Source organism: Sylvia atricapilla, chromosome 19 (genome assembly GCF_009819655.1).
Source record: "Sylvia atricapilla isolate bSylAtr1 chromosome 19, bSylAtr1.pri, whole genome shotgun sequence".
In the NCBI taxonomy this organism is placed as follows: domain Eukaryota; kingdom Metazoa; phylum Chordata; class Aves; order Passeriformes; family Sylviidae; genus Sylvia; species Sylvia atricapilla.
The window spans coordinates 4,068,594-4,081,895 of NC_089158.1; the positions used below are offsets into that span (position 1 = coordinate 4,068,594).

The 13,302-nt window shown below is 55.2% G+C and overlaps 2 protein-coding genes across 2 annotated transcripts; one reads left to right on the forward strand and one right to left on the reverse strand.

Annotated features, from left to right (window-relative positions):
* Nucleotides 1-4,115: 4,115 nt before the first annotated feature.
* On the reverse strand, nucleotides 4,116-4,735 carry CDC26 (cell division cycle 26). The gene is made up of 2 exons (XM_066332541.1): nucleotides 4,546-4,735; nucleotides 4,116-4,478 (listed from the first exon to the last, which is right to left on the reverse strand). The coding sequence occupies exons 1-2, from the start codon at nucleotides 4,624-4,626 to the stop codon at nucleotides 4,299-4,301; spliced, it is 261 nt and encodes an 86-aa protein (XP_066188638.1). The 5' UTR covers nucleotides 4,627-4,735; the 3' UTR covers nucleotides 4,116-4,298.
* Nucleotides 4,736-4,854: 119 nt separating this feature from the next.
* On the forward strand, nucleotides 4,855-13,302 carry PRPF4 (pre-mRNA splicing tri-snRNP complex factor PRPF4). The gene is made up of 14 exons (XM_066332542.1): nucleotides 4,855-5,195; nucleotides 5,934-6,111; nucleotides 6,442-6,628; nucleotides 7,226-7,313; nucleotides 8,047-8,126; nucleotides 8,335-8,428; nucleotides 9,282-9,376; nucleotides 9,638-9,696; nucleotides 10,290-10,413; nucleotides 11,547-11,636; nucleotides 12,147-12,269; nucleotides 12,581-12,688; nucleotides 12,769-12,887; nucleotides 13,030-13,302. The coding sequence occupies exons 1-14, from the start codon at nucleotides 5,145-5,147 to the stop codon at nucleotides 13,221-13,223; spliced, it is 1,590 nt and encodes a 529-aa protein (XP_066188639.1). The 5' UTR covers nucleotides 4,855-5,144; the 3' UTR covers nucleotides 13,224-13,302.

Below are 13,302 nucleotides of genomic sequence, written 5' to 3' on the forward strand. Positions count from 1 at the left end.
CAAATAAACCATTGAACCACAGGTACTTCATGTGGAACTACACCTGGATGGAACTAGAGCTAAGCTTTGGGTTACTAGAACTGTAAATGAGGCAAGAGCTAAGTAATGATTTAATGACACTAAAGTTAAAATGGCTGGAGGGTATTTGTGGATGGAGGTGAAGGGAGAAAACAACCATGTTCCTGTAAAGGAGAGATTAGGGGAAGAGGAGAAGGAAAATACAGGACTACAGCAGCTATCAGTGTCTTCTCAAGTGAAATGTGGAGCAGTGTGGGCTAATCAAAAAGTATTCCTGGCTCAGATGACTCCTCTTTGTCTTGATAATCACAGTGGGCCCATGCTGGAGGTGCAGGTTCTCGGTGCAGTGGTGCAGTGAAGAACTCTGTCAGTGCTGTGGGCTTTGCCCAGTGCCCAGACAGACAGGCTGTGAGGGGGCAGAACCACCCTCCTGCCTGTCAGGCCAGGTTTGGGGTGCAGCTCTGGTTTAGCACCTGGATGTTAAAGAAGTTGTGCAGAGTGGTATAAAGCTGGAGCCTTCCCCCTACCCAGCTTGCCCAGTTTGTGCCTGTAACTGGCTGGAAGAGAAGACAGTGGGAATTTGAGAACAGGCACCACTTTCAGACTGGGACTGGTGTCTGGGACATGCCATGAGAACAGGGAATCCTGCTAGGATGAAGCCTGTGGGAAGGTTTTTTCCCCTCAAGATGCTGCTGGTGACTGCTGGAAGCAGCTATTGTGAGGAAAGCTGATCTTTGGAATGAGATTTTTTAGCCCCTGGGCCTCAGAGGGTGAGGCCATCCCTGTGTACCTGGGTGCTCCAGGGTGCTGGTGCTGCTGTTCCTGCACAGAAACCACCCTCCCATCCTCTTTAAGGAAATCCAGTGCTGCTGCTACCAGGGCTTGAATTGCACCTCCTAAAGTCAGCCCTCCTGGGCTGATGCCAACTGTTTATTTGGACATCTTGTTTTCTCTGGACAGTGCAACTAGGGAATAAAAGGAGCTGAGTTAAAAGCAGGCTTAGGTTCCTAAATAGCTGCTTTCTGCAGGAAATTCACATCTGGGTGAAAGAGGCAAAGTTATTTCATGGAAAAGTTCTAGCCACCTCCTGCTGAGGGACAGGAAAAGTGCTTCCTTCCCCAGTCTGATCTTTGAAGGGAGTTCTTGTCTGTGACAGAACCTGTTGGTGCCCTCTCTGCACCTGTCACAAAGGTAAAACTCCTGTGCCTCTCAGGCAGTCATGGGAGGGGAAACCTGACCCTCCCCATCCCTGGAGAGCTGGGAGGAATGTTAGTGTTGGACAGGGAAAATGGACAATCCTTCCCACTGCTGCTGGAGCTGAGATGAAATCTGAGTGTTTGTCAGAGAAAACTGGAGCTGTTAAAAGCTGGAGATGGTGATTGATGTTGTGGGAGGTTTGCCCCACAGGGCTTGACCCCTGAAGGAGCTCAGGGTGACATTGCCACTGCTGCCACTGGTTTTTCTGGAAGGAGCTGGAATTGTTGCCATCACAATCACAGGGCAGAGCGAGGAGTGGCTGTGTGGTGACATTGGTCACCTCATATACCTCTTGCTGTGTCTTTCTTTGAAACGAGCTGCTTGCCTCCTGGTCTTGCTGTCACCTTTTAGCCACTTTCCTGTGTACCCAAGTGACCAGACTTGAATTCTCTGAGGGATGGCTTGGAGATCAGGCTTTGGCTCGTGCAGTGTCAATCTGGTTCTTGTTAAGCTTTTCTGCCCCGTTCTGCTTGTACCACCTGTTCCCCTGGAATTGTTTCACTGCAGGATGAGCTTCCAAGGCTCATCTCCTGCCCCTGCTGTCCCCAGAGAGGGCACACAGATTTCTCCAGCATGCACAGGGAGGGGACACTGCCCTGGCAGGGCTCACCTGGGCAGGAGTCTCAGGTGCCCCAGCTGCTCCCCCAGCCTGCACCAGGGATGGTTTGGGCACCCTGGGCTGCCCGGGGAAGGTGAGAAGGGAAGAGGCTGAGGAGAGCGGGGTGAGGCTGTGTCCCCTCTGCTCCTGAGCTCCCTGAAGCACAGCCGGGGCAGGGGCATGTCCAGGCTGCTCCTTCCTGCCACGGCTGTGCTTTCCTCAGTTCAGTGTGACAATCTAGAGAAGCCACCAGCCTCCCCCTTGCCACCAGATGCCACCACGGTGTGTTCTCAGCCCGAGTTCCTGCATGCTGTGACAGAGCCTGAGCAAAGCCTGAGCTCCCTCTGGGTGGGATTGGCAGCTCTGGGGCAGCCCCAGCCCCGCTGCTGAACTGAAGTTCTCCTGGTAACACGGGGAGGGCTGGCAGGATGACCAGACTGGGTCCATTAAACTCCTGTGTTTAATGTGCCTGGGTGTGCTGTCCTGCCTGGGGGTGACATCCTGGGCCTGTCCTGTGCCCCGATGTTTGCTCTGCACATGTTGTGCCTCTGGATCACCATCGAGGAGGGAGCTCCGAGCATCCAGGCCATGTCCCTCAGTGGGCCTTTGTTGCTTTTCTTTGAGTGCCTTTTGAGTTTGTCTGGAGCCAGTCCCACCCAATCCAGCAGGATTTCTAGTTTTGTTTACAGTGGACTGTCAAGTTTTGTTTTTACTCTTGCTCTTCGTGGCGGTAACTTGTCTGATGTTACTGTGAATATCAAGAATCTCCTGTATATAATTAACCAATAAAATAGATTGCATTTTACTGTGATGGGGGTGTGTTTTGGGAACAATCCTCAGTGTTCCTGTTCAGGTGCTGTGGGGTGGGAGTAGGGAGCAGCATCCTCTGCCCATGAACACACCCTGAAGCTGCTGGAATGGGAATGTGGGGATTCACTGAGAAGTCTCTGTTTGTTCCAGCTCAGACACACTTTGCAGGTGTGGGGAGGGATGGAAAGAAGAATTGGGGCCTGCCAGATCTGTGTGCCCTGGAGAGGTACGAGTTGGGGAGAGGAGTTCCAGGGAGCTGTAACAACCTCCTGAGGTGTTGTCCTCTCAAAGCTGGGGCCTGCTGGGACTGCCAGACCAATCCCTGATCATTTTATGTTGTGTTAGACAGGAAAAGCAGCTCTTTCCTAGGCCAGCTCTTTCCAGTTGGAAAAGTTTGAAGTTCTGTACACTTCCCCAGCCTGAGCTGAAATTTGGTGCACCTACAACATGGGAAGCCTGAATTTAACTGAAATCCACTTTGGAGGATTGCTGAAAAATCAGACCTGGTCATTGTGCTGAAGATGATAAGAAACAGCCCTGGCCAGAAGCAGGGAGACCCTCCAGCTCCTGAATTCCCTGCAGGTGTCCTGCTGCAGGCCCAGGGCTGTGACAGCCTGTCCTGCTCTTTCCCCAGGCTGCAGGGAGCAGTTTCCTGAGCAGATTTTTAAGTGCTTTCCTTCAGCTCTGCCCACTGTGTGCCAGATTCCTCCTGAGTGAACTCTGCCCCAAATCTCACCTTCCTCTCATCTAAATCAAATCTCACCTAACCCTGCCCAGGCGCCTGAAGGTAAATCCTTGGACCTGCTGAAGAAATCAATGTGCCCTTGGCCTTTTCACGTGACACCATCCCTGAGGAACAATTTGGTGTCCTTTGATCCAAGCAGCAAACAGCCTTGAGCTCCATTCCAAGGGTGACAAACCAGGGCAGCTGAGGTGACACTGAGCAGGGCTGGATGGAGGTGGAACAGGGAAGTGGAAAGGAAAAGCTGTTCAATCAGAAAATACGGGATATCACTCCACATGCACGTGCCCAGCCCATCAGCCAGGTCTGCAGCCATTCCCTGCTCAGGGCACCAACCACATCCCAGCTGTGACACGGGCTGGGAAGCAGCTCTGGGATGTATTTGGGACTGGATGATTTAACAGGGAATTATTTCTTTGGTTGCCTTGGGAAAGGACTGAGCAGTACCTGGAACCCAGAACTGTGGCACCTTTATCCCAAAACACTCATCAGACACTTCCAGGACCTTGTCAGTGGGGCCAACAGTGGGTAGGGCTGGAGGGTCAGGTGGCCACACTCCACTGTCTGATCACCAAACCACTTTCCCAGAGGATCCTCCTGCAGTATTTTATCCTCCTGCTCACAGGAGCAGAGATCCAGGTGTTCCCATCCCCACTCGGTCACTGCAGCCGTTTACAGCAGCTCGTGGGATTATTATTATTTTCTTTAAAAAAGTGGTGTTTATTTAAAACAAAACACTTGGCCAAGGGGCGTTCACAGGCATGTTAACCAAACTTAAAAAACAAAACTGTAACATCTCAGAGGGGGCACGGCTCGGCGCGGCCGCCCCGGCTGAGCGGGGCTGGGGCTGCCGGGAACCCCGCGACAGCCCCGTCAGAACTCGAAGGTTCCGAAGTGCGCGGTGCGGCCGCCGGCCTTGGGCTGCGGCTTGTACCCGATGCGGTCATTGATGAGCTGCTCGCGGCTCTTGTGCTCCGTGCCCAGCGCTCCGATGGCCGCCGCCTCCTCGCCGCCCGCCGCCACCTCCGCCTCGTCCCGCTGCTTCCTCCGGCTCTGCGGGCGAACGGGCCGGTCAGGGCCGGGGGCGGGCCGAGCCCCCCACGCCCTGCCCCGCGCGCACCTCCAGCTCCTTCCTGACGCTCTCAAACTCCTCGATGTCGTCCAGTTTCAGCTCCAGCCGCGTCGGCTTCCGACGGAGCATCGCGACCGGCGACACCGCGACAGCACCGAGCGCTCCCGCCCTCAGCGGGCCGGGCCACGCCACACCTCCCGGCGTGCTCCGCGCGTGCCACTCTAAAGCGGTACTGCATCTCCCGGCGTGCCCCGCGCGGACCGCTTACCCCGCCACATCTCCCGGCGTGCCCCGCGCGGACCGCTTACCCCGCCACATCTCCCGGCGTGCCCCGCGCGTGCCACTCTAAAGCGGTACTGCATCTCCCGGCGTGCCCCGCGCGCACCGCTTACCCCGCCACATCTCCCGGCGTGCTCTGAGCGTCTCTCCTTTAAAGGGCGATGCAATTCCCGGCATGCCCTGCGCGACCCGCCCCCAGTGAGCCCGCCACACCTCCCGCCATGCCCTGCGCGACCCGGAAGTGACCGTGAAGCGCCGGAGCCCAAGCGCGGCGAGTGTCGCCCTGTTCACGTTTTTTGGTTCCTGTTCCCGCTCCCATTCCAGGCTTGTTCCCGGGTCCTGGTCTTGTTCCCGGTGCCACTCCTGCCATGGCCACCGCGCGGGCACCGGCGGCGCGCGGCGGGGCTCGGCCTCCCGAGGTGAGTGCCCGGGAGATGGGGGCGGCTCCGGGCCCGTTCCCCGCACGGCTGCGGGCCCGCAGGAGCGGGAGAGATCGCGGGGGTCGCGACTACTGTTGCTGTTTGGGGTTTACGATGCACCAGTGACACCGGAGCCATTTAAAGGAGCCCGAAGGCTCACGTGATTTCCTGGATTTTTACAGTCCTGTAAAAACAATCCTGATTGTTCTCCCGGGAAGTTCGTGTCAGGCGTGTGTCCGCGGGGAGGGAGTCGGGTACCGTTCACTTTGCCCAACCTTCCAGGGAGGGCGCTGAGGGCTGGAGGATGGCATCGCTCCTGCCTGTGCTGCCGCTTCGCGTTCTAAAGCTTTTTCAAAAACTACTTCTGTAGATAATAAATAATACGGACGCAACACTGCCTGATTTTAGCAATTTAATGTGGCATTTTACTTTTGCGCTTTGGCCTTCGGGCAAAATCTTCAATGTCCAGTGGCTGCTCCATCGCTGGAAGTGTCCCAGGCCGGGCTGGACGGGGCTTGGAGCAGCCTGGGACAGTGGAACGTGTCCCTGCCATGGCGGGGGGTAAAATTGGATGGGCTTTAACGTCCCTTCCAACCCAAACCAACCTGGGATTCTGAGAGGGTGTTCGCATGGTGCCCAGCCTGGTTTTCGTGGCACAGCTCGGCTCTGTGGCACAGCCAGCCTGTTTGTTGGCTCCTCTGTCCCCAAGCACAGTCCATCCTCTGCCTCTCCCTGCAGCCCCCCAAGGCCAAGCCTGCAGAGGAGGGCGAGGCACCCCCGGCCAAGCGGGCGCCCATTTTCTATGGGAGCCTGGAGGAGAAGGAGCGGGAGCGCCTGGCCAAGGGCGAGTCGGGGCTGCTCGGCAAGGAGGGCATGAAGGCTGCCATGGAGGCTGGCAACATCAACATCAGCAGCGGTGAGGATGTGCAACCACCCTTTGTTATCCCTCCCCACAGATGTGACACTTCTAAGTGTCTCTGCTCGCTCTCTGGGCATCACCTCGAGCCAGTCAGGGGTGGGTGGCTCCTTGCTTGGATCTTCCCGTTCAGGAGGGATCCAGGGGCAGAGCTGCCCAGGGAGGGTGTGGGGTGTTCCTCCCTGGAGAAATCTCACACCCACCTTGGTGTGTTCCTGTGTCACCTGCTCTGGGTGACCTTGCACGGGGTGATCTCCCGAGGTCCCTGCCAGCCCCGGCTGCTGTGTGGCCCGTGCTGGCCCCGTGTGCTCAGGCTGTGTCTGTGCCCAGGGGAGGTGTTTGACCTCGAGGACCACATGAGCGAGCGCCAGGCCGAGGTGCTGGCGGAGTTCGAGCGCCGCAAACGCGCCCGGCAGATCAACGTGTCCACGGACGACTCGGAGGTCAAGGCCTGCCTGAGGGCCCTGGGAGAGCCCATCACGCTCTTCGGAGAGGGGCCTGCGGAGCGCAGGGAGAGGTGCTGTGTCTGCACACTGGGAAGGGCCACTTGGCAAACCCCTGAGGCTTTCCTGGGAGTCGGGGTGCAGCGAGCCCTGCCAGGGGCAGTGCTGTGCCACAGGGCAGCTGGAAGAGCTGGGGGTGTTCAGCCTGGGGAAAAAGAGGCTCCAGAGATACCTCAGAGCCCCTGCCAGGGCCTAAAGGGGCTCCCAGGAGAGCTGGAGAGGGATTTGGGATAAGGGATGGAGGGACAGGACACAGGGAATGGCTTCCCACTGCCACAGGGCAGGGATGGATGGGAGAGTGGGCAGGAATTGTTCCCTGGCAGGGTGGGCAGGCCCTGGCACAGGGTGCCCAGAGCAGCTGTGGCTGCCCCTGGATCCTTGGCAGAGTCCAAAGCCAGGCTGGACACTGGGGATTGGAGTGACCTGGGACAGTGGGAGGTGTCCCTGCCCATGGCAAGGGTGGCACTGGATGGGCTTTAAATTTCCTCCCCACACAGCCCAGTCTGGATTTCTGTTCTAAGAGCCCCAAGGGAGAGGGAATGTCACACTGATATTTGTCAGGTGAGCTGAGAATTCACTGACTAAATCCAGCTTCATGACTTCTTTTCCAGGTTAAGGAACATCCTCTCAGTGGTTGGCACAGATGCATTAAAAAAGACCAGGAAGGATGATGACAGGTCAAAAAAGTCCAAAGAAGAGGTAAGGGTGTCTCCTGTCCTCTCAGTGCTGAGGGAGGGATGATATATCCAGGTTGGATACATCCAGGACTCCTGGCTTTGGCCAGCCTCTGGATTCTCATGTCATACCTTCAGGCTTTTTCTGTGTTGCCCATTTCAGCAAACCTGTGGCAATGTTTGGTCTCAGTGAGGAGCACCAGGTGTGGTTTTTACTTACAGACTGAGCCCTGTGCTGCACTCAGTGTGCAGACCAGGAGAGCAGGTGTGTGGGCTCTTACTGTAGCAAGTCCCCTACTTTCATTCACACTTGGGAAGAAAAGAATATGTTCCTGCTGCTGCGTCTGTTTCTGCCTTTGATTACTCCTTTTGCTTCTGTCTCTCTTCTGAGTCTGTTTTACCTTGTTATTTTTGAGCTGTACTGTGAAAAATAATTTCTGCAGTTCTGGGCTTTCTCTTTATTGGGTGATGTGTAAACAAGGAGGGAGTTACATGTCAGTAAATGCAGATGAGTCAGGTTCAGCTGGAATGTTGAGTGAAGTGGCAGCATGTCAGGATTGGATCTGTAGGGCAGAGAGTTCGATTTATCTCTCCAGATCCCTTTTCCTGGTGCTTACAATTGTGCAGAAGGCTCTTAAAAAGAGGCCAGAGCACAGCAGGGTTTGGGGGCAGGTGCTGGGAGGAGCTGAGGGGAGTGAAGTGAATGCAGGGGCAGCAGCACCAGAGCTTTTCCATCAGTTTTATTCCTGTCTTTACAGTATCAGCAAACCTGGTACCACGAGGGCCCACGCAGTCTGAAAACAGCCAGGCTGTGGCTGGCCAACTACTCCCTCCCCAGGTGAGAGAAAACAGCACAGAGGAGGAGGGAGGTGCAGCCATTTGTCAAATCCAAGTGCGATCCCAGTGTGGGTAGCACGGGAAATCCAGGGAGCCCAGAGCCTGAGCTCTGAGGGGCTGATCCAGCATTAGCCCAGTTTGGGGGAAGAGCAGGGAGAAGGAGTTTCCAGCAGCAGGGAAGGTTGTCACTCCACCTTTGCTCTCCCCAGGGCAGCGAAGCGGCTGGAGGAGGCTCGGCTGCTCAAGGAGATTCCCGAGGCCACCAGGACATCCCAGAGGCAGGAGCTGCACAAATCCCTAAGGGTAGGTCTGGCAGCTGCTCTGCTGCTGTGTTCACAAGGTTTGGCTGGTCCTTCAAAGAGCCCAGCAGGAATTCAGCTGCCTCAGGTGCTGCCCAGATGCACATCAGTCTCTGCAAGCTTGGGAGGTTCTGCTTTTCTTCTCTTTCCCTGTGTCTCTAAAGCATGTTCTGACTCCTTCCAAGTGTTCCAGGAAGTTGTATTTTGTCCCTGTGCATGGCAGAGGGTCCAGAGACATCCCTGCCTTGCCTTGCCACTCGTCTGTGAGGCTAAAGGAATGTATTCCTGGCTTTGGCACAGGTCTGGCTGGCTGGGGAGCCAGGGAATCCAAGGGAAACACCCAGCTCTGTGTGGTGAACATGGTTGGGATGACTCTGAGATGCCCTTTCCAAGCATACTAAGCCAGATCCCCAGCTTAACCAAACAGAGAGGCTCAGGCACAGCGTGTGCTGCCCCCCTAATCCTGTTTACTCCAGAGGATTTGCTTCTCCCCTCTGCCCCATCTGTCTGGTTGGATTCTTTGGATGAGTTGTGGAAAGATGCCAAACTCCAGCCAGTTCTGTGTCAAAGCTGCAGCTGCAGAGCTCTGGGGCTGAGGGGACACATCATGGGTGGCCCTGGAGGGCTGAGCTGGGCCCCCAGGCTGTGCTGGGGCACTTGGGCCAGGCTGGCCCTGGCCCTCCTGGCTGGAGCTGGAGTGGCTCTGAGGCAGCTCCTCCCTTTGAAAATGACTTTTCAAGGGCTTCTGCCACCTTCTGTGCACATTTGCCTCCCTCACCTCAAGCTTTGGCTGGGGATGGCTCTGGGTTGGTTGCACTTTAGTCACTTATTGATGGTTCTCTTTGTGTTTTTTACAGTCCTTGAATAACTTCTGCAGTCAGATCGGGGATGATCGCCCGCTGTCCTACTGCCACTTCAGCCCCAACTCCAAACTCCTGGCCACAGCCTGCTGGTGAGACTGCCTTGGCAGCACCTGCTCTGGGGGCTGGGAGAGCACAGGAAGGATTTTGTAGGCTTGGGAATTGCGAGAAGCTGCTTCTCTGTGCTCTCAACACTTCATTTTAGGGCTGAGCAGAGATTCATTGATCTGAGCTCCTTGCCCCAAGTGTGTTGGTGTTTTAGCCACTGCAGAACGTCGGGGTGGCTTTGCAGCCCTCTTTGACCTGTTCTTGATGTTCTTTCTCCACTGACATCCATTCCTTGTCTTCCACAGGAGTGGACTCTGCAAGCTCTGGTCTGTGCCTGACTGCAACCTGGTTCACACCCTACGAGGTAGCGAGCGGCTCTCACTGAGCCTTTTGGTTCTTTTGTTCCTCTCAGTGCTGGGCTCCCACATCTGAATTACCTTGTGATTTAAAATATTGTCTTTGGGCAGATTTGTGTCTTACTGAGAGCATCCCTTGGCTTGGGAGCATGGGAATGTGTCATATAATGAGAAGGAAGACCTGGCCTTGAACCTCAGCTCCAAGTTTGCTGTTTCCATTTCTGAACAGATTTGTTTGGTTTACAAAACCTGGTTTGAGTTATTTGAGTCACAAACAGCAGCAGTTTTGGGCAGGTCACTTGACAACAGTGAGGTTCTTCGAGCAGTGGTCACAACTTGAACTAAACACAGATGTGAGGACAAATCCTTTGATTCCTGTGTTGAATTTTGTCTGCAGTTTGAGGGTTCCAAACCTTGATGTTGGATGCTCTGCCTGGAAGTGCAGTTTAGCTGGGGGTGACAGGGCAATGTCACCCAGCACTCAGGACACAGTGAAAGTGTTCACTGGCACCTCCCTCACCAGTACCAAGGAAATGCTGCTTTTCTGAAGAACTGGCCAAGATCCCATGGCACATTCTGAGTTTTGGTTTTGTCCCTTCAGGACACAGCACCAACGTGGGGGCAATCGTGTTCCACCCCAAGGCCACGGTGTCCCTGGACAAGAAGGACATCAGCCTGGCCTCGTGTGCAGCCGATGGCTCTGTCAAACTCTGGAACCTGGAAAGGTCAGAACCATTCCAGATGTGCACAGCTGCAGCCTTGCTGTGCTGGGGTTTATTCCATGTTCCTCCAGACATTTACCATCCTCCTGCCAATATGACCTTTTCTTGTAGTTCCCCCCGTGCACTCCCTGGCCTCAGTATGTGCCAGCCCCTTCAGCAAAAGAGAGATCACCCTGATTAGGGAGTCACGGTGAGGGAGATGGTCTGAAAGAGATTGAGGTAGAATTGCTGCTGGGCATTGGTGAACTGCTGGGGGTGATGGATGGAAGGTTTGGGAACTGTTTCATTCTAACATCTTGCTTAGGAGTAGATTGCCCCTCTTGAATATTAAGAAATGAATTTCTGAGTGGTTGGAAAGCACCAGGATTTGGAGAGACATTGACCAAAAACACAACCACACACAAAACCTTCTGCCTGTGCTGCAGCTGCAGACAAATGGCTGTCACTGCACAGAGTAGCTCTGGCAGATGGGCAGCACCTCAGGCCTGGGAAGAGGAGGCTGGTTCAGGTACTGAACCTCACCATCATCTAATTGAGAAGTGGAGCCTGGGAAGGGCAGGCAGCTCCCAGAGCCCCAGTTACTTATCCTTAGCTGAAAATCAGTTTCTAACAGCAAAAGTGCTCCTGTGCAAAGGGACAGGGGGGTTGTTAGGCTCATGTGACCACATCTCTTAATTAACCTGTTGGAAGGAAACTTTACTGCTGTTCAGATTGTGTGTGAAGGCTCCTGACCTGCTGGGAGAATAAATATTCCCTCCATCCTCTCTCTTGCATCCTTCAGAACAGCAGGAGTTGCTGCAGTTCAGGATGTTGTGTTCTCAGAACTCCCTGCAGTTCAGGAAGTCTGTGGTTTGTTTCTGTACTTCCAAAAGTGCTAATGACAAAGGCCTTGTTAATTTTCATTAATAATCATCATCCCAGGAGCGTTTTACAACCAACAGGAGGTGTAGAGAAAGGGTTTCACTCAGAGCTCTGTGAGTGTGACCCAAAGGTGGAGTTCAGAGTCATTGGCTACACCTCTGACATTCCTGCCTGGTTTGATTTCATTAGCAGAGCTTTTCCTGCCATCACAGTGGATGGGCAAAGGCCTGCCTTGAGCCAGACCCCAGTGGCCAATGGTTTGTTGTGTGTTTCAGTGATGAGCCAGTGGCAGACATCGAGGGACACAGCATGAGAGTGGCCAGAGTGATGTGGCACCCGTCTGGGAGGTTCCTGGGCACCACCTGGTACGGACACCTGGGCATTGGCTCTCAGAAGTGACCATGGGCTGCCCAGCTGGTGGCCCTGTGCTGCCAGGGCTTGGCCATTGGTGACCACAGCTGGGCTGTTGCAGTATCAGTGACAGCAGGTCATTGGGATTCCCTGTGGGAGACACTGTTGGTCTCTAATGTGGGAATAAAGTGCTCCCAGAGTTGAAATATCCTATGAAATATCCTGTTACTCTCCCTGGAGTTCCATGGAGGCCAGGGGAAACAGCCTTAAGTTATACCAGGGGAGGTTTAGGTTGCATATTTTGGAAAAAATGTCTTCAAAGAAAGGGTGGTCAGGCACTGGCACAGGCTGCCCAGGGGTGGAGTCACCATCCTGCAGTGTTCAAAACACATCCCCCTGTGGGACTGGGGACACGGGTTAGTGGTGAGTGTGGTGGTGCTGGGTTAACACCTGGACTCGATGGTCCTGGAGGGCTTTTCCAACCTGCCTGACTCTGTGATTTAACAAGTGCTTTGTTCTTGCAGCTACGATCACTCGTGGCGCCTGTGGGACCTGGAGGCCCAGGAGGAGATCCTGCACCAGGAGGGGCACAGCAAGGGGGTCTATGACATTGCCTTCCACACCGATGGCTCCCTGGCTGGCACGGGGTGAGCCCTGGGCTCTGCATGGCTGGGAAATGTTAGTGAGGGTTTGCTGTGACCAGAGATTTCTGCTGGGGGAGTGACTTCCCACTGACAGGGGGCAGGGCTGGGTGGGAGATTGGGCAGGAATTGTTCCCTGGCAGGGTGGGCAGGCCTGGCACAGGGTGCCCAGAGCAGCTGTGGCTGCCCCTGGATCCCTGGCAGTGCCCAAGGCCAGGCTGGACATTGGGGCTGGAGTGACCTGGGACAGTGGAAGGTGTCCCTGCCCATGGCCAGGATGCTCTGTAAGGTCCCAGTGTGTGATCCTGTGATTGCAGGGGTCTGGATGCCTTTGGCCGGGTGTGGGACCTGCGCACAGGCCGCTGTATCATGTTCCTGGAAGGGCACCTGAAGGAGATCTACGGGATCAACTTCTCCCCAAATGGGTAAGGAGGGAGCTGGCACTGATGTGGGAGCTCTGAGTGTAAACCCCACTCCCTACACCCTGCTCTCCCTCCCTTGGCAGGTACCACGTGGCCACGGGCAGTGGGGACAACACCTGCAAGGTGTGGGACCTGCGGCAGAGGAAGTGCATCTACACCATCCCTGCCCACCAGAACCTGGTCACCGGCGTCAGGTTCGAACGTGAGTCCCTGCTGCTCCCTATCCCTGCCCCTCCAGCAGCTCACATCCACACCTGCAGCTCAGCAAGGCCTGTGCTGGTGAGCACAGATGTCACGTTTTCATTTGCAAAGTCTCACTTTTCCCCTTTTCTCCTCCTGTGCAGCCAACCACGGGAATTTCCTGCTCACTGGCGCCTACGACAACACGGCCAAGATCTGGACCCACCCTGGCTGGTCTCCACTGAAGACACTGGCAGGGCACGAGGGGAAGGTGATGGGCCTGGACATCTCCCTGGATGGGCAGCTCATTGCCACCTGCTCCTACGACAGAACCTTCAAGCTCTGGACAGCCGAGTAGCTCAGAACAGCTGGTTATGGACTGGGATGGGGACATTAATGACTTGGCAGCTTTTTTATATTAAAGAAAAAAATAGGAA

Coding starts and splice junctions, on each gene's coding strand:
- CDC26 (XM_066332541.1), bottom strand. CDS start 4,626: ATGCTCCGTCGGAAGCCGACGCGGCTGGAGCTGAAACTGGACGACATC. Junction 4,479..4,545: donor GCGTCAGGAAGGAGCTGGAG/GTGCGCGCGGGG, acceptor GTTCGCCCGCAG/AGCCGGAGGAAGCAGCGGGA.
- PRPF4 (XM_066332542.1), top strand. CDS start 5,145: ATGGCCACCGCGCGGGCACCGGCGGCGCGCGGCGGGGCTCGGCCTCCC. Junction 8,429..9,281: donor AGCTGCACAAATCCCTAAGG/GTAGGTCTGGCA, acceptor TGTTTTTTACAG/TCCTTGAATAACTTCTGCAG. Junction 9,697..10,289: donor CCTGGTTCACACCCTACGAG/GTAGCGAGCGGC, acceptor TTGTCCCTTCAG/GACACAGCACCAACGTGGGG.